The 16,615-nt window shown below is 37.5% G+C and overlaps 1 protein-coding gene across 2 annotated transcripts in view; it reads right to left on the reverse strand.

Annotated features, from left to right (window-relative positions):
* Window positions 1-406: 406 nt before the first annotated feature.
* Window positions 407-16,615, reverse strand: part of Nr1d2 (nuclear receptor subfamily 1 group D member 2) — a 26,386-nt gene continuing 10,177 nt past the window's right edge. For both annotated transcript variants that reach the window (XM_019209962.2, XM_019209963.2), the window contains 3 exons: window positions 14,745-14,930; window positions 12,276-12,486; window positions 407-3,250 (listed from right to left, as the gene is read on the reverse strand). In XM_019209962.2, coding sequence (XP_019065507.1) covers window positions 3,054-3,250; window positions 12,276-12,486; window positions 14,745-14,930 — 594 coding nt within the window. In that variant the 3' untranslated portion in view covers window positions 407-3,053. The remainder of the gene's footprint in view (window positions 3,251-12,275; window positions 12,487-14,744; window positions 14,931-16,615) is intronic.

Below are 16,615 nucleotides of genomic sequence, written 5' to 3' on the forward strand. Positions count from 1 at the left end.
TACTTCTCAGAAACATGTCATAATAATCCATGTCATCAATTACAGTTTAGAGAAAATAATTCATATCCTCTCAACTATATATTTCTATCAATTTTTAAAACCATAGTGATTTTATTTTTCCACGTTAGTTCAAGAATAGTTTTATGGTTTTGGGGTTTTTGGTTTTTTTTTTTAATCAAATCAAGACAGTCTTTGTTTACAGGTAACAATTTCCTGACAGAGCCCCTCCCTCAACCCCTAAAAAAATTCTATATCCTAAGTGATAAACTTTTCTTGTACATTCAGCAAACTTTAATTGAAAAAAAGAATAATTGATAGGTATTTACTCTCGTGCACAGTAATAAATCTAGCTGAGCTTCTACACCTTGCTTTGCAATGTTTACATAAAATAAATCATCTCATAAAGTTACAATGGTAATTTATTGAAATGTAAATATGAAAGCTATACATTTAATCCATTGCAATTTCCTTCTTTTTAACCTGTAATTAAAACATCACCACAAGGACAAGCTTCATCCCAAGACGTTTCCCTTTTCCCTCAGCTATCTCTCTGAAAGCTGGAATCTTCTCCCAGATCATGTAGATACATTAAAAGCACAGAAAAAAATGTTTTAGCTTGCTGACATAATGCCCTTAAGTCTCCTATATAATGCCCATATTTTAACTTTAAAATGTAAAATCAGAATTAAAGCATCACTTAATCCATACAGTACATTAATTAATCAACAGTGTCCCACTAACTCAGAAGTTCCCTAAGTTGATGTCTTCCACTGGTGTCCTCTTTGTATTTACTAAGTTTGTAACCACAACTCAATCAAAAAATGTGCTTGTAACAGGCTGCTGGTTTAATTTTAGAATTTTAAGTTTCATATTGGGCTATTTTCAAATATAGAAATGGTGAGTGGCAATATGAACTATTAATTTTGTTTCCCATTACTACACGAAGAATTTATTCAAATAAAATTTTACAAGACAAAATGTGAACCTATATATATCTGTATATGGACATATATATGTATATCTTGAACCTAACTAAAGTTTTATAAGCAATACTAACATAGTTCTGGTTACATATTCCTAAAGACATAATTATTTTAAAAGATACATGTTATAAAAGAGGCTTATGCAAAAGGCAAAAATTAAGAATCAACATGATCTTTTAGAGGTCTTCGGTATTATTTCAAAAAGCTGTTTCTACCCCCATAAGATAAAACTATGCATTTGTTTATCTTAGGAAACAAAATATAAAAAGATAATGCTATCCTGTAAAGAATTCACAAAATCATAACTGTATATCCCATAAAAGTCATACCAACTTAAGGTAAATCACGATTATGGTTTATAACCTATTACATCACTATCTCCTTTCCTCTTTTACAATGAGGGTTCATTTTTTTTTAATTACTTAACTAGTGCCACAGAAATTCAGATCTCAGTAGCAACAAATTAATCAAGACTACAAAATAAGGTGTTCTGCTCTCATCATGAAAGTAACAGGCTTAGTGGAGTAAAGAAAGTTCTTAACATTTTTGCAATTTTCTATCATCTGAACATTATACAGAAGGCAATCTTTATCACCAAATCCAATTAATTGTTATTTTCCAGGGAAACAGAAAACATAGATAAAATCCTCAATTTTGATCATTTCTCCCAAAGAGAAGCAGATCTTAATAAAGTCCACTATTAGAAGCATGGATGAAAAGTCTTTGACTATACCTTTTTTAAGTCTGTAGGTCACACAATAAATGATTTTTTAAATTATAGATTAAATCTAATTTGACAGAATCCCTGTAGTTACTCAGCGGGGGAGGGACAAGTGGCCTAAGGTACATGCCTACACATGCCAACAGTTTGCTTAAACATTAATTCTTCAGAATCAAAATTCTCTACCATCGAGCTGCAGCATGTATATAAGGGGCAGCCTTGCAACCTTTATTAGCACAAGGTAAGAATCTGAATGAACTTTTAAAAGACTACCTTAAACCAAAGATTTTACCAAAGATGAACTCTAAAATACGTGTTTTTTGAAAGGTGGACTTAAGTGTTGCTTGAATAAACAAAAACAGAGGATAAATTTAATATTGTACTGTCTAAGTATTTTTAAAGCAATGGTTATGTCACCATCAACAGGTAAAATGCACCTAATTTGTGTCTTCTGACACCTCTTGTTTTAAGTTTATGTATGATAAAGTTCTTCACAGTTTAAAATATTGTGAAGAAATATATTTATGTATAACTATTCACATACATACTATGTACACATACTATGTATTTGATGTATCCATAAACTTTGAATATGTGTGTATTAGCAGGATACCCCACACATATGCAAGGAACCCTGAATAATAGACTGGTGTGGACTGTGAAATGGTTTCCCAGAAATGCTCGGAAATAACAATATTATAATGAATAATTATAAAAGATTTTTGCCTTATTTACATAGTGCCTATCTCCCAAGAGGTAAACATGCTTTTATAGACATTTTTAGTATCTCTGTGAGGTGGGGTATGAGGGACACTGTAATTTCCACAACCAAGGACTTGCCCAGGATCATCAAGTTTAACAGTGGCAGAGTAAAATACAAACGTGGAGAGCTCCTGGTTCCCCAAATCTCCAATTACCAGATCTAATAATAGTCTTTTGGTGACACCAAGATTTCCAACATTCAACAGTACTTCTACCACAAAGGATTAATTTCTAAGTCCTATAGTGGGATTGTGCATCATATTTATACCATGGGGAGATCAAAATGGTTTTTGGTTTTGGCAGATGAAAAAGTCTAACATTCAGTGTGATTATGATTCATTGTAATTTCTTCAGTTTAAATGTGACACAGCTGATTGGTCTATTGGGGAGATGAGATCGGTATCTAATCATGGCTGAAGAGTTCTCAATCCAAACAGCTATTGCTTGATTACACAGACAGCCTACAATCTTGTATTGTCTTAAAGGTCTTTTCTTTCTCCATGTATGATATACACACATATAAATAAGCATTTTAGCACAAAATGTACAGTTACAGTATCAGTTCATGTTCAAATAAACAAAGACCTTTAAGGGTGAACTTTAAAGGCCAAGAGCTCCTCAGAGTGCATGTTATTCAAAGATCGAAGATCTGGCAATTTTAGAAGTAGTTTTGTAAAAATAGAGGCCTCGTTTGGATGGTTTTTCATTATTAAGGTCCTTAGTGCACGGATGAGGGTTTCCTGCAAAGCCTCCACAGAGTTGGCATTTTCTATCCCAGATCGATCTAATAGGGAATAAGAAAAATATGGAGAAGATATATTATTAACAATAAATATAAATACAATTTCTGTTCATCAAATTCAAAACAAGGTTTTATGCACTGACAGTATTTTTTAACTCTCAATTACAAATTTCCTAGCTATTTTTTTCTTTTTTTTCTCCCCACCCCAACCCCCATATCAGGGATCAAACTCAGGACCTTGTGCTTGTGAGGCAGGCACAGTACAACTGAGCTAAATCCCCGGCCCTCCTAGCTATTTGTTATAATACGCATACAGCACAGTATACAGTACATTTGATACAACAGAATTCTTTAGGGCTTTGGTATTTCTATCCACAAAAAACTAGAAGTGAGACAGGGTTTTGCAAGCTGGCCTCAAACTCAGTGATCTCGAACTCACAGTGATCCTTCCAAGGGCTGGATTTACAGGCATGTACCACCATACCTGGCCAAAACTTCAGGTTCTGATTTCTAAAATTAGATGTCATGTGCTACTTCAACTGCTTCTTATTAGCAAAATAAAATAATGTGGTTTACAATTATATTTGTATTACACATGCGCTTTATAGCCATTTACATGTTACCATGCAGGGTAGACAGGCAGCCTCCAAAATGCCCTCCAATGATCCCTTCATTCTGGTATTAATGCACTTCTGTAATCCCCTCCTTGTGAGTGGGCCAGTTACTGCCTTACTTCTAATGAATAAAACAAGGCAGAAATGAGAGGAGATCACTTCTGAGATGAGGTTACTCTATCTTAAGTACTCTCACTCTCTCAGACAAAGCCAACTGCTATGGTGCAAGCTGTCCTATGGAAAAGGTCCCAGGATATGAACTAGTCTCCAGCTAATAGCCCACAAGCAACTAAGACACTAAGCTCAGCTGCTTTCAAGGAGCTGAGTCCTGCCAATAACCACATGAGCCTGGAAGCAGACCGTTCACCACTCAAGCTTTATAGGCAACCACAACCCTGTCCTACACTTGACTACAATCTCTTAAGAAACCTCAAGCCAGGGGCATACATCATACTCATATTCCCAATCCTCAGAAACTGTGAGGTAGTACACATTTGCATTTTAAGCCATAAAGTTTTGAAATAATTTATTATGCAATAATAGATAACAGGCCATGCAACTTTATTACACTAGTTATATTATCCTGCATTCACTTCCATTTCCTATACTGTTTGCTCAGCTTGTCACATAAAATGACAATAAAGTAGTGATCAAGCATAGACCAGCAAAAAGTATCTTAAAACCAGCCAGGCTTTATGTACTTTGCCCAAGAACTTTTTTCAAGTGTCATTTACAAATGGAGGCGGGAATACCTAAGAAATATGCAGTGGCAATGACCCCCTACACTTTAGGGAGACTGCAAAAGAAAAAGACTTATCTGCAAGAAGGCAAATTTCTCCAATCACTCATGTCTTTTCACTTTTTACAAGGGGGTCTTCCATTGTAACTAGTAGCTTTAAAAGGCCATGTGGAATACCACCAGCATTAGAACAAGGACTAAATGTAATAGCAAAGGGGCTAAAACATAAATGCTGAAAAATGATGAAAATAAACATATTTGGCAAAATTTGAATTCTTACAACTATGGACTAGATACCATGGAAAAAGAAAGAAACTGAGTATTAACCATTGGTTCAGGAAGTCATTATTTTTCTGATGAAACTCTGAGATGATCTCTTTCTCCTGACATTTGGTTTTGGCCAATTATGAGGTTATCTTTGCAAAACTACTTAAGCCTTCAATAATGCTTCTAAGAGTCTCTTGCCTGTGATTCTTTTTCCTTTTTGAGACAGTCTCATTATGTAGCTCAGACTGGCCTTCAACTCACATAATTCAGGCACAGCTCAAACTCTCAGCAATCCTCCTCCTCAGCCTCCCAAGTGCCAGGATTATTAAGTGTGTGACACTGTGCCCAGCTTCTTACCTCTGATATTACTTGGCTTTTCTTTTTAAACATCCTTCCAATTCATTGACTCACCAATCACTTACTGAATGTGCGTGCTGGATACTATTTTAGCTGTTAGGGAATCCAAGGTAAACAAAACAAATCGAACTTCCTCTAAGGAGCTCACATCTCACAAAAGGAAGTACTTGCTCCAATCTTGAAGAGGAGAAGGTTACACTGGGACACGGACTGGAAGAACTACAGTTGTGGTTCCACACACAGAGCCACGGCTCAAAAGTTTAAGGTTATAAACAGTCTTGAAAACAATCTGACATTTTTAAAAGTTTGTTTTTTTTAAAAAGTATATGAATAACTAAAACCAGATGTTTATAAAAATATTTTTAATGTTTTGATAAAGATAATCTGTAAAAATGTGTTTGATAAAAGTATTATGCATATACCTAATAAAAACCGAGGTTGGTGAGAGTTGGCTGCTGTTTGCCTGTGAGAGCTTCAGCCCTCTACTCCCCGGCAAAACTACACTGCTGCTGTCTGGTGTCCTTCGCGTCCCCAACAACACAATCTCATCATCAGTAATTTACAATACCAAAAAGTGAGAGAGAACGACAGTGATCTCCTCAAACAAAACACAGCAGGAACTAGTATTCCAAGGAGTTGGCCATTTGGTGAATACCTGGCATTTAAAAGACCTATACTTCTTTATACAACTCAGAACTTCAGGGAAATATACATCGATACTTAAAAATGCAAATTGTATTCTATTTTCCCAGAGCTGCGGTCTTTGTGATTTCAAGGCCATAGAACTCAATTACAAATCTGGCTAGATCATAAACAAACATCTGCTGGAGTCCACGACATCTGAACGCAGACTGAAGGGGTAATTCCGGTTTGACGTGTACACCACGTCTACTTCCCGAACCGAGTCTTCACCCCACTCCCACTCTGCATTCCTCACCACATCTTCTCTATGTATATTCACTTCCTCCAGGACACCACAGTAGACACAAAGAATTTATATGCAGAGCAGCCTTGACCTCATACCCTAATCTTCAACTGGAAATGGCTGCGCTCACTTGGGGAGCAGCACTTCCTGCCATCCTATTAGTATCGTTCCAATCTCAGAGACAACTATCACATTGAGATTTCTCTCTCCTTTAGCAACTAAAGCTATTTTTATTCACAAGCAGTATAGTGGAAAGGCTTTGATACCAGACGAGTGGGCTCTCAAACATCTGCTTAGCCAATTATTAAAAATGTGACCTTGGAAGACTGTAAGAGCGAGAGCAATTTAAATATGTTCAGGGACCATTTTCATCTCCAGAATTAAGGATTATTTTGATGTTACATCATTGCCTTTTCTCTTTTACTTTCCTTTTTAGTTTTATTTTAGGATTCCCTATTTTTAATGTTCATACAGAGATTTCTTTAACTGAAATACCAAATAGTTTCTTTGGTGTGAAAAACTGTAATAGTACACAGGATCCTAATGAGATAATTAATAATGTGAAATAGGAAGTAAAGGGCTAAAGGTGTAGCGAAAGTGGGAAGGGTGGGGGAAAGGTAATAAGGGAGAGGAAAAAAATATGACAAACTGAAAAAATGAAAATAAAGTGTTTGTAAATGGGGAGGGGAGGGGGGGTGAAGGGAGGGCAGGGACAAGGGGAAAAAATGAGAATTAAGACCTATTATGTAAAGGTACAGAAGCCCAATGATGAATGTAATTGTATTGTATACCTAGATTGTACCAATAAACTCAATAAAAAAAAAAAAAGAAAATAAAAATGTGACCTTGGGATGGCCAGATATTTAGCTTGGTGGTTCCACCACCTGCCTCCCAAGCACAAGGTCCCAAGTTCGATCCTGAAATTTAAAAATAAATAAATAAATAAATGTGACGTTGGGTAACTTAAGCCTTCTGTCCCTCAACACCCTGACCCACATAAATGAAAACAGCATGCCCTGGCTCACATGAGTGCTCTGCTGTGAAGACAAAATTATACAATGAGATCTAGAAATTAACAAGCATTTCTTCTGATAGCCCAAAATTTTTTTAAATAAAAAACTTTATATTTTAAGAGAAACAAAGAGCTATTTTAAAGAAAACAGAGTATCATGCTGTTTAGTTCTAAGCCTGTGCTGCCAAGCCTTTTAGAGCCTTCAGTGATGCACAGTGCCCTCTGCAGTATACATGCCCTAGGTTTGCCGCTACTGCTCTAAGAGGTGGATACAGAACTCAAGTAAGCAACCCATTTTTCCTTGATACATGGTCACTCCCCCTCAGGATGCAGTGATTTAGGCTAGAGACATACATCACTTCTTTTTAAGCATTTCAACCCAACGTAAACACTACTGAGCACATAATCAGAATATGCAAATATGGCTTTTGACAATGCAACCTTAAAACTGAAAACTGAAGCGTGGAAAACAGTTATACAACAAAATATAAACATTTTAACTCCTGATTACATATAGACCATGGCATAGCAAAAGAGGCCAGGGTACAAAGGAAGAATGAAACTGTGCCCCTGTACAGTGCAGAAATTCTATCTAAAGCATCCAAGAGAGATTATGTAAAAGTGAAAGATCGTAACTGAGCATGATGACACAGGCCTGTAACTCTACCACTTTGGAGGCTGAGGCAGGAGGATTGCCATTAATTCAAGGCTAGCCTACTCTACAGGGTGAGCTCAAGGCCACCCTGAAAGAAAAGATAAAAAAAAAAAAGTGAGTATAAGCCAAGTATGATGGCACATGCCTGTAATCCCAGTACTCTGAGAAGCTGAAGCAGGAAGACAGAGTTCCAGCCCAACTTTAGTGACTTAGCAAGACCCCATCTCAAATTTAAAAACTTTAAAAGGGCTGAGGATATAGCTCAGTGCAAAGACCTTGGGTTCAATACCCAGTACTGAAAATAGAATGTGAGTATATTAAAATCATAAAGCCAATAAAGTAGCTAAAAAAAACATAATAGCAAAACTGATAGGAAAAATATTTTCAAAAGTGAGGAGGGCCCAGGATTCAGTTCAGTGGTTCTGCTGCCCGCCCCGCAAGCACAAGGACCCGAGTTCAACCCCTGGACCCACGCCCCCCCTAAAAAGGTAAGAAGGAAAAGTGAATACTTTTATTTAAATTAATATCTACTAAGTAAAAAGAAGTACAAGCACTGTACTCTAGATAGGGGGTCAACTATCAGATCAACTATCAGAAAATTAAAAAGAAAGCTGGAGATTTAGTTTAGTGGTGCTGCACCTGCCTCACAAGCACAAGGTCCTGAGTTTTGACCCTGGTACCAAAAAAAAAAAAACAAAATTAAAAAGAAGACAAGAAAGAAGGTTAGAGATCTAATCAATTGAGGAACAAGATTGACAGAGACAAAATGAGTATCTGTGGGGTGGTTCGAGACAGCGTCTCCCTGTATTTCCAGTTGGCCTTGAACTAATGTCGCCCAGGCTGGCCTTGAACTCATGGTGATCCTCCTGCCCCAGCCTCCTGAATGCTGGGATTATAATAGGCATGTGCCACCGTGCCTGACTGAAGGTTTTCCCTTTATGGTCTTCTGTAGGTTCTGAATTTTGTTTTTATACCTAGACACTACTTTGAAAACAGTAATTTTTGCCAGGTGTGGTTGCACACGCCTATAATCCCAGCACTCAGGAGGCTGAGGTAGAAGGATCGCTGTGAATTCGAGACCAGCCTGGGCTACATAGTGAGTTCCAGGTCAGTCTCAACTACATAGTGAGACCCTGTCTCAAAAAAACAAAAAAAAAAAAAGAAAACAGTAATTTTTAAGTAGGAAAAAAATCAAATTTGACAAAGTTTGTGTATGTTTATGTATCATGCATCTTCACAGATATAACAAAATGTTAATGCATGTAATTATTTTATAGTGAATTTTTTTCCACTTAATATTTCAAGTATTTTTTTTATATATCACAGATCAATAAATAGGTTAATGGGGAGATGCATAGATACATAAATGGATAAGGACCCCCAGTGTTAAAAGTGATCTTTTTTTGGCTGGGCTTGATAGTGCATGCCTGTTATCCCAGCACTTGGGAGGCTGAGGCAGGAGAATCACCTCAAGTTTGAGGGCAGCCTGGGCTACACAGTGAGTTCAAGGCCTACCTGAACTACAAATTAAGACCTTGCCTCAAAAAATATTATTTTTTTTTTCTAGAGATACTATCATCTTTTTTTTTGTTTAAACCAAGGATCGAACTCAGGACCTTGCACTTGCAAGGCAGCAGCAGCACCACTGAGCTAAATTCCCAGCCTACTTTATTTATTTCATCTTAATATTTTCTAAATTTCCAAATATCCTGTATTAATCTTACAATCAGGAAAAAAAGAGGATTTCCAAAAGTAGATAAAAATAAAAATCATGTGTCTGGTAGAAAATATAAAGGAGAGCAGTAAGACTTCAGCACACTCTTCACGCTCCTCCAACCCTTACCCTCCTTTGTCTGAACTACCTCTGGATACACTGCTTCATCCCCACCTGCCCTAACTTCAGGAGAGTTTGGTCCACTGCCTCTTACCCATGTTCTTTCAACATCCTCTCAAACCTAACTGCCCAGCTCCAGTGACTTAACTATCTAACCCACCCATGATAAAAATGCAGAACTAATGTTAAACAGTGCTCTGTTCCCACCTCATCATTTTCCTGTCAGAAGTTATACTGACCCTTCACTGACCAGTCTGGTTAAAATTTTCCAGATTCCCAACTCCCTAACTGCCCAGTTCTCATAGCTGTTGGCCCCTGATTTATACTCCCCTAACTCTCAAGGCTTCCATCTTCCTCCTCCTCCACAGCCATACCAGGCACCAGCCCGTTCGCTGCTCTCTCATGCTTTCTCACATCTGCCCATCTTCTCCACACTAGAAAGACCTACTAGTCCAACTTTCAAATGACAGCTTCTCTTCCATCTTTCCACAAAGCCTTCTCAGATGATCTGATCTTTCTTTCTGTAACTTCTACTTATCTCAGTCAGAACTGCACAGTGGTACCACAAGGCTTCTCAGTAACCTCCCAAACGCCAAACAACATCAACATTTTTAAGAGTAAGCTCATATACATAGGGAGCGGAGGGAGTCACGGAGGGTAATGGAACAAAATAAAATTTATTAATAAAAAATCCTACCAATATAGGGGAAAAATGAGAACCAAGACCTGTCATGTAAGGGTACAAGATCCCAATGATGAATTAACTGTAATGTGTACTTAAAAAGTACTAATACACTCAGTAAGATTAAAAAAAAAAAAACCACCAAAAAAAAGAGTAAGCTTGTGTGTTAAATGCTTTTTGTCTCCTTTGAGCACTAAGGCATGTTCATCAGATAAAAAAAATTTCACAAGTATCGATTATCTTTGGTTTCACAGAAGCAGATTTATTACTGATATCAACTCAAACCAGTACTAGTTCTTTATCATATAAGACTGCGCAGTCAGGTGTTGTGGCTTACGTCTGTAATCCCAGCTCCTGGGAGGCTGAGGCAGGAGGATCACCGTGAGTTTGAGGCCAATGTGAACTACATAGTGAGTTCAAGGCCAGACTGAACTACACAGTGCGACCCTGTCTCAAAAAACAGAGAGAGACAGAGAGAGAGAGAGGGAACACATGCATGCAAAACAGAAACTGTGCAAACACTAGGTAAAATCCGAGAGGTACTACAAGGTTACTAAGAAAACAGGTATCTCCTACTGACATAGTTTTCTCATACCATTCCATGTCATAAGCACATTTTTAGTTATCCACATTGAACTGATCAGAAAAGACAAATTATATTTCCAAATGGCAAAAGTCTTTATTCATCCCACTGACATAATATAAAGACCCTGTAAGTTACACCAAAAAACCTGCTCACTTTAAGATTTATTATAGTTTAGTCAGATAATCAGAAGCCAAAATTTACAACTTTCATACCACATAGCAGTATCCTTTACAGAATAGGACGCAAATGGGAAACGTAAGAGTCACATCAAAACATTGTAAAATTTCCAACAAATGTCTTAAAGGCACTTACTTAAGTGACCTTAGGAAAATCAGTGCCTCAATTTTCCATTTGCTACTGGAAGTAACAATTCACATTTTAATGGATGTTCTCTGAATTGAAATACTTCGTTCAAAAATAACTCGCCAGGTGTGGTGGCACATGCTTATAATCCCAGCACTCAGAAGGCTGAGGCAGGAGGACTGCCTCAAGCTGGAGGCCAACCTAGGTTACACAGTGAGTTCAAGTCCAGCCTGACCTACATAGCGAGATCCTGTCTCAAAAAAATAAATAAATAACTGCCATATAAATGCAAGAACGCTGGGAAATTTGAGAAAACTATCAATGACTCATTTAAACATTAAATGTAAGGACTCAAAAGCCTTGGTTATTCCTCCGACCAGTGACTGACACCACACTAGGTTCACATGGTACAGTCCCTTCCTTCAACAGACTGTGGAAACTGAGACCCAAAAGAATAAAATTAGCCAGATCACACTGAAAATTCAACGGCAAAGCTGGACTAAAACTTCAGTTTACATAACCATGTATCTTTGCAACAAAGCATACTTCGTTGATGCTTTTAAACATTTTCAAGTAACCCACAAAATGACTAAAACTTGTTAATATTTGAACCACATATTTAGAGATACACAATGCTGGAGAAAAAACCCACAAAATGTTTATACTCATGAAAAATTATGAAAAGCTAAAGATAAGCAGTAAAGGCAAGGACCAGATTTGAAAATCATCTGAATACTATTGCAGCTCAATTTATACTGCCATGATTTTAAAAAAATGCTAGGCATGGTGACACACACCTATGATCTAAGCAGTCTGGGAGGCTGAGGAATAAGGATGCAACAGAGTTCAAGTCTGGGCAACGTAGTGACTTAGCAGGACCAAGACTACCTCAAAATTTAAAATTTTTAAAAGGCTGGGGATGTAGCTCAGGGAAAACACCCTAGGTTCAACACCCAGTATTAAAAAGGGGAGAAAAACATGTTCATGTAATTTAATATTTTCTGTTATGCTTTATTCCCTCCATATACCCTGCTGGAACCCAGTTAATTAATTATATTCCAAGTGTGGCACAATTTTGAACCATCCTATTTACCTGCAGATACCAGGACAACAGCTGTAAACAAACTCATCTCTTCATCACTCAGCTGGAGAGCATTTAGCTTCTCACTAAATTCAAACATAGAGTTTAGCAGATCCCCTGCTCCCATTGAGTGTAAGTCATCCACACTATACTTCTTTCCACTTAAAAAGGTGACCGTACGCTCCTTCGCATCAAATAATGATGCAAACCGTACCATCAAAACCTGGAAAAAGAAAAAAATTTAAATGTATTTGGAGAAGTTCAATAGTAATTTAAGGAAATCACGCAGAATTCAAGTCAGTTAAGAAACATCGTAAATACAAGAGAAAGTTATAAAAGATACTGTTTATTTTTACCTAAAACCACCTTGTCTACCAAAACAAACATTTCAAGGTAAGGATCAAAAAAACAAAATCTAGCTATAAATAGCAAAATATTTTTGAGTACTGTGACACTCTGAGACTCTAACAAAGATTCTGAAATGCAAAGCTAAAATTAAAGCAAGGAGTAATGCTAGGACGTTTAAAAAATGGGCCCTGGCCAAAGGCACTAAACTCTTTAGATTACCATACATATCACATGGTCTCTGTGCTCCAAGTAAAAAGAACAATATTCCAAGGCAGCAACACCTGGAAACATCCAAACACCAAATGTAGTCAAAGCAAACACAAATGAACTCTTAATTCGATTACTTCAGCAAACTATGTAACTCAGAGACTGCACACAAAGACCACTATCACAATGAAAGTACTCTCGGGCTGGGGATTTGGCTCAGTGGTTCCAGCGCCTCCCTTGCAAGCACAAGGACCCGAGTTCAATCCTGGTATCAAAAAAAAAAACAAAAAACAAAAAACAAAAAAACTAAATAATGAAAGTGCTCTAAGCACCAAGTTGTAATTACTATGAAAATCCAGTCGGTTAAAAATTACATTACGTGGGGCTTGGGGATGTAGCTCAGCAGCACAGCGCCTGCCCAGCAAGCACAAAATCCTGAGTTTGATCCCCAGTACCCCCGCAAAAAAATTTACTTATCTACAGCACAGCCTGCATTACACTAACTGATAACAACGATATTCTACATTTCTATAGTCAAAGGAACACCTTCCTTTTGCAACATTCCCAAAGATTTGTTAAAAAAAAAAAGTGAGCCTGCTATGAAAATTGAATGGTGCTAGCCTTAAGACACAGCAATGACAAGACAAATCACAAGGTAGAAAGAATGCACTCTCGAGTATAGCGGTTGTGTTCTAATTCCAGGTGTGTTATGAATTTACAGGTAACACAAGAAAAAGTATCTTCACCTCAGTAGTTCATAGTTACCTCTCTCACAATAAGTAAACTGAACTTGACCACTGACTTCCCTTCCAGCCTTAAATCTTAACTGTAATGTTTTTCTTCAATCTGAAAAGTCTAACCTGTAAATTTTGATTTTGAATTATTCCATAGCTGTTTTATTTGAGTATTGTTCTTTCTTCTACTTCAGGTGCTCCAGAAAACAGAGCCTGAGGCAAAAGCTTCTATATGAGTTATGCAGCGGCACACATGAAAACAGGTGTGAAGGAAATGAGGCGGGAGGAGAGAGCAAGCAAACACTAGGGCAGTGGTAGCAAACCTACGGCACAAGTACCACAGCCAGCTTTTGTTATCACGGAAAGCTCTAAAAGGTTCATCATCACTGTACTAGGAGGTATTGTTACTCAGGCCACCGCTCAATACGAAAAGCACTGATAGCACGTCTTGTGGGACCACCCAGGGGGAAATGAAAATGCAGCCCTGGCTCAGGTTCAAAAATCTGGCCCATCATAAACTTCTCACATCCCCCCCAAGTTTCAGTTACACTAAAGTAAGCTCCAACCAGAACCCAAAGTGTCTCCAGCCTCAGCAGCAAAAGGAAACCCCTGGGGTACACAGGAAGTCATCAAAAGTAGTGGCTGACAGGTCCCACCCAAGATGGCAGCAGTGGCTGCCCAGAGCCCAGGCAAAATACAGCCCCAGCGAGAGAAGTTGGAGGAGAGTAAGGAGTCAAAGATCCCAAAACCTGGCAAGGCTGAAAGGACCTGAAGTGGCACTAGAGATATCTGATAAATTCCAATATTTTCTATTCTCCCATCTTATTCTCTACTGAACACAGTAAATACCAGGCTTCTGCAGGTGTCTAACACTATGCAGAAACCAACACATTTATACCTAAAAGCAATGAATGTAGGGCCGGGGATTTAGCTCAGTGGTGCTGCCGCCTGCCTCGCAAGCACAAGGTTCCGAGTTTGATGCCCGGTACCAAAAAGAAAAACAATGGATGTGTATTTCATATGCTGGGGATTACAGAGTACCTATATTTCAAGTCCTACTCTCTTCTGAAATCTTAAGATTTTTTTTTTTTTAGTTCCAGATGCTAAACAAAATACTCAGAAAAGAATGAAAAACATCACAGAAAATAAGACTACATGTCCTACATCAATATGCAGGATAAATAAAACCTACCTCAAAAGTCCCAGCCTTTAAGAGGTTGACCTGGTCGTGCTGAGAGAGATCCCTGAACCCAGGAATACGCTTTGCAAATTCCACCACTTCTTTCACTGCTGGTGTGAAACTCATCGAAAATTCTTCCCAGATTTCATGCCCCGATTTATGTGGATCCACATAAGGAGACTTACTCATTGGACAAACCTTGTATACACAAAACAGAAAATCTCTTAAATTGTGAGATGTGGTAAAGATATTTCAAAGGCAGCATCTCAGTCATTGGAAGGCCCAATGTGAAATGGCCACCAAACACAGTAAAAACCTGCTATGAATCCTTTCTCCACTGGCTGCTTATCTTATATAGGAAATCTAAAGTAGTAAATATGTAAATAAACTTTCAATTTACTATTTAAAAATAAACATCTAGTTAATGAAAGATGACATGTCTAAATAAGAGGTATAATGAAATACATAACCTCTACATTAAAAAAGGAAAGCTAATTTACATAGCACTTATTATAAAAGAGGTAGACAAAACAAAAATCCTACCTATAATAAGCTATTTCATAAATATATTGCATAGGTTTAAGAATTTATTTGGTAACACTGCCACCACCTTATTCTAATATATAGTGCTTCATGGTTTTCAAAAACAAATCAGACTGGTCTGACTCTCACTCAACTCAGTAATAACCAATGATAATTATCTTTTCCTCTGTTTCTTTTCTTTCTGCTGTGGCGGGGAACAAAACCAGGGCTTCGAGAATGGTAGACAATCACTCCAGTACTGTCCTACAAGCCCACCCCCACAACTATCATTTCTTTGATAAGAAAATAAGACTTTGAAAGGTTCTTCGGTTTGTTTTGGTTTTCTGAGACCACACTGGCCTTGAACTCACTTGTAGCCCAGGCTGGCCTTGAACTTATGGCAACCCTCCAGTCTCAGCCTCCCAAGTGCTGAGATCACAGGTGTGAGCCACTACACCCAGCGATTCTGAAAGGTATAATGACTTATCCTACTCATACGCCTAGAACCCAAGTCTACATTTAGTTAGTATTTCAAAACTCACTTATTTCTAAAGTAGGCAAAATTACAATGCTGTAATTTCCAAAGAAGTAGTAAGGTACTTTTTAAAAAAGTTTCCTGATCCTTGATTTTATTAACAATGAACTAATCTCCACCTGTTCAATTATGCAAGAATGACTGCAAATACAAGGTGCACCTTCTAAATGTGAAGTGACTAAGAGGGAAAAATAGGAAGCCAAACATTAAAAAGATTACAAAACATGTACTGTCTACACTTACTATTAAACCACACTGCAAACTGTCATTAAATCCATACAAGACCCAGGGATGGGACGATTCTAAAACCATGGAGACCATCATGAAATCAGAACCTAAATATTTACAAATTTTTCCTTCTTCATGGAATACACTAAGCCCAACAATATGTAAGGTCACCTCATTGATCCATGAAATCAAATACGTGCAAAGGATGAAAAAATTGAACGTGAAGACTAGGGTAGAGTCAACTATTTTGAAAATAAAAGAAGAAGACTTTAATTACCTGGCAGTAGAAAATACCAAGCACTACCAAAGGATCTCATGGTATAAACTGGAAATCATTCGGAACTGCTGTTTTTGATGAAATTTTGGCTGAATATGAACAATGAATTTTCAAATAAAATGTAGTATTGATGTGAAAAAAATGAATGATATAAATAACTTAAAGGATGAGGTATGAGAAAAATCCTTAGAAATTACCCTAATAATCTTCCTAAATTCTCAGACAATAAAATACCTAGGTTCTATATATCCAAAGATTTTTTTTTTTTTTTTGGTACCAGGAATCAAACTCAGGGCCTTGCACTTTTCAGGGGCACTGAGC

This window comes from Fukomys damarensis, unplaced genomic scaffold (assembly GCF_012274545.1).
Source record: "Fukomys damarensis isolate Sample0158 unplaced genomic scaffold, DMR_v1.0_HiC HiC_scaffold_28, whole genome shotgun sequence".
NCBI classification, from domain to species: domain Eukaryota; kingdom Metazoa; phylum Chordata; class Mammalia; order Rodentia; family Bathyergidae; genus Fukomys; species Fukomys damarensis.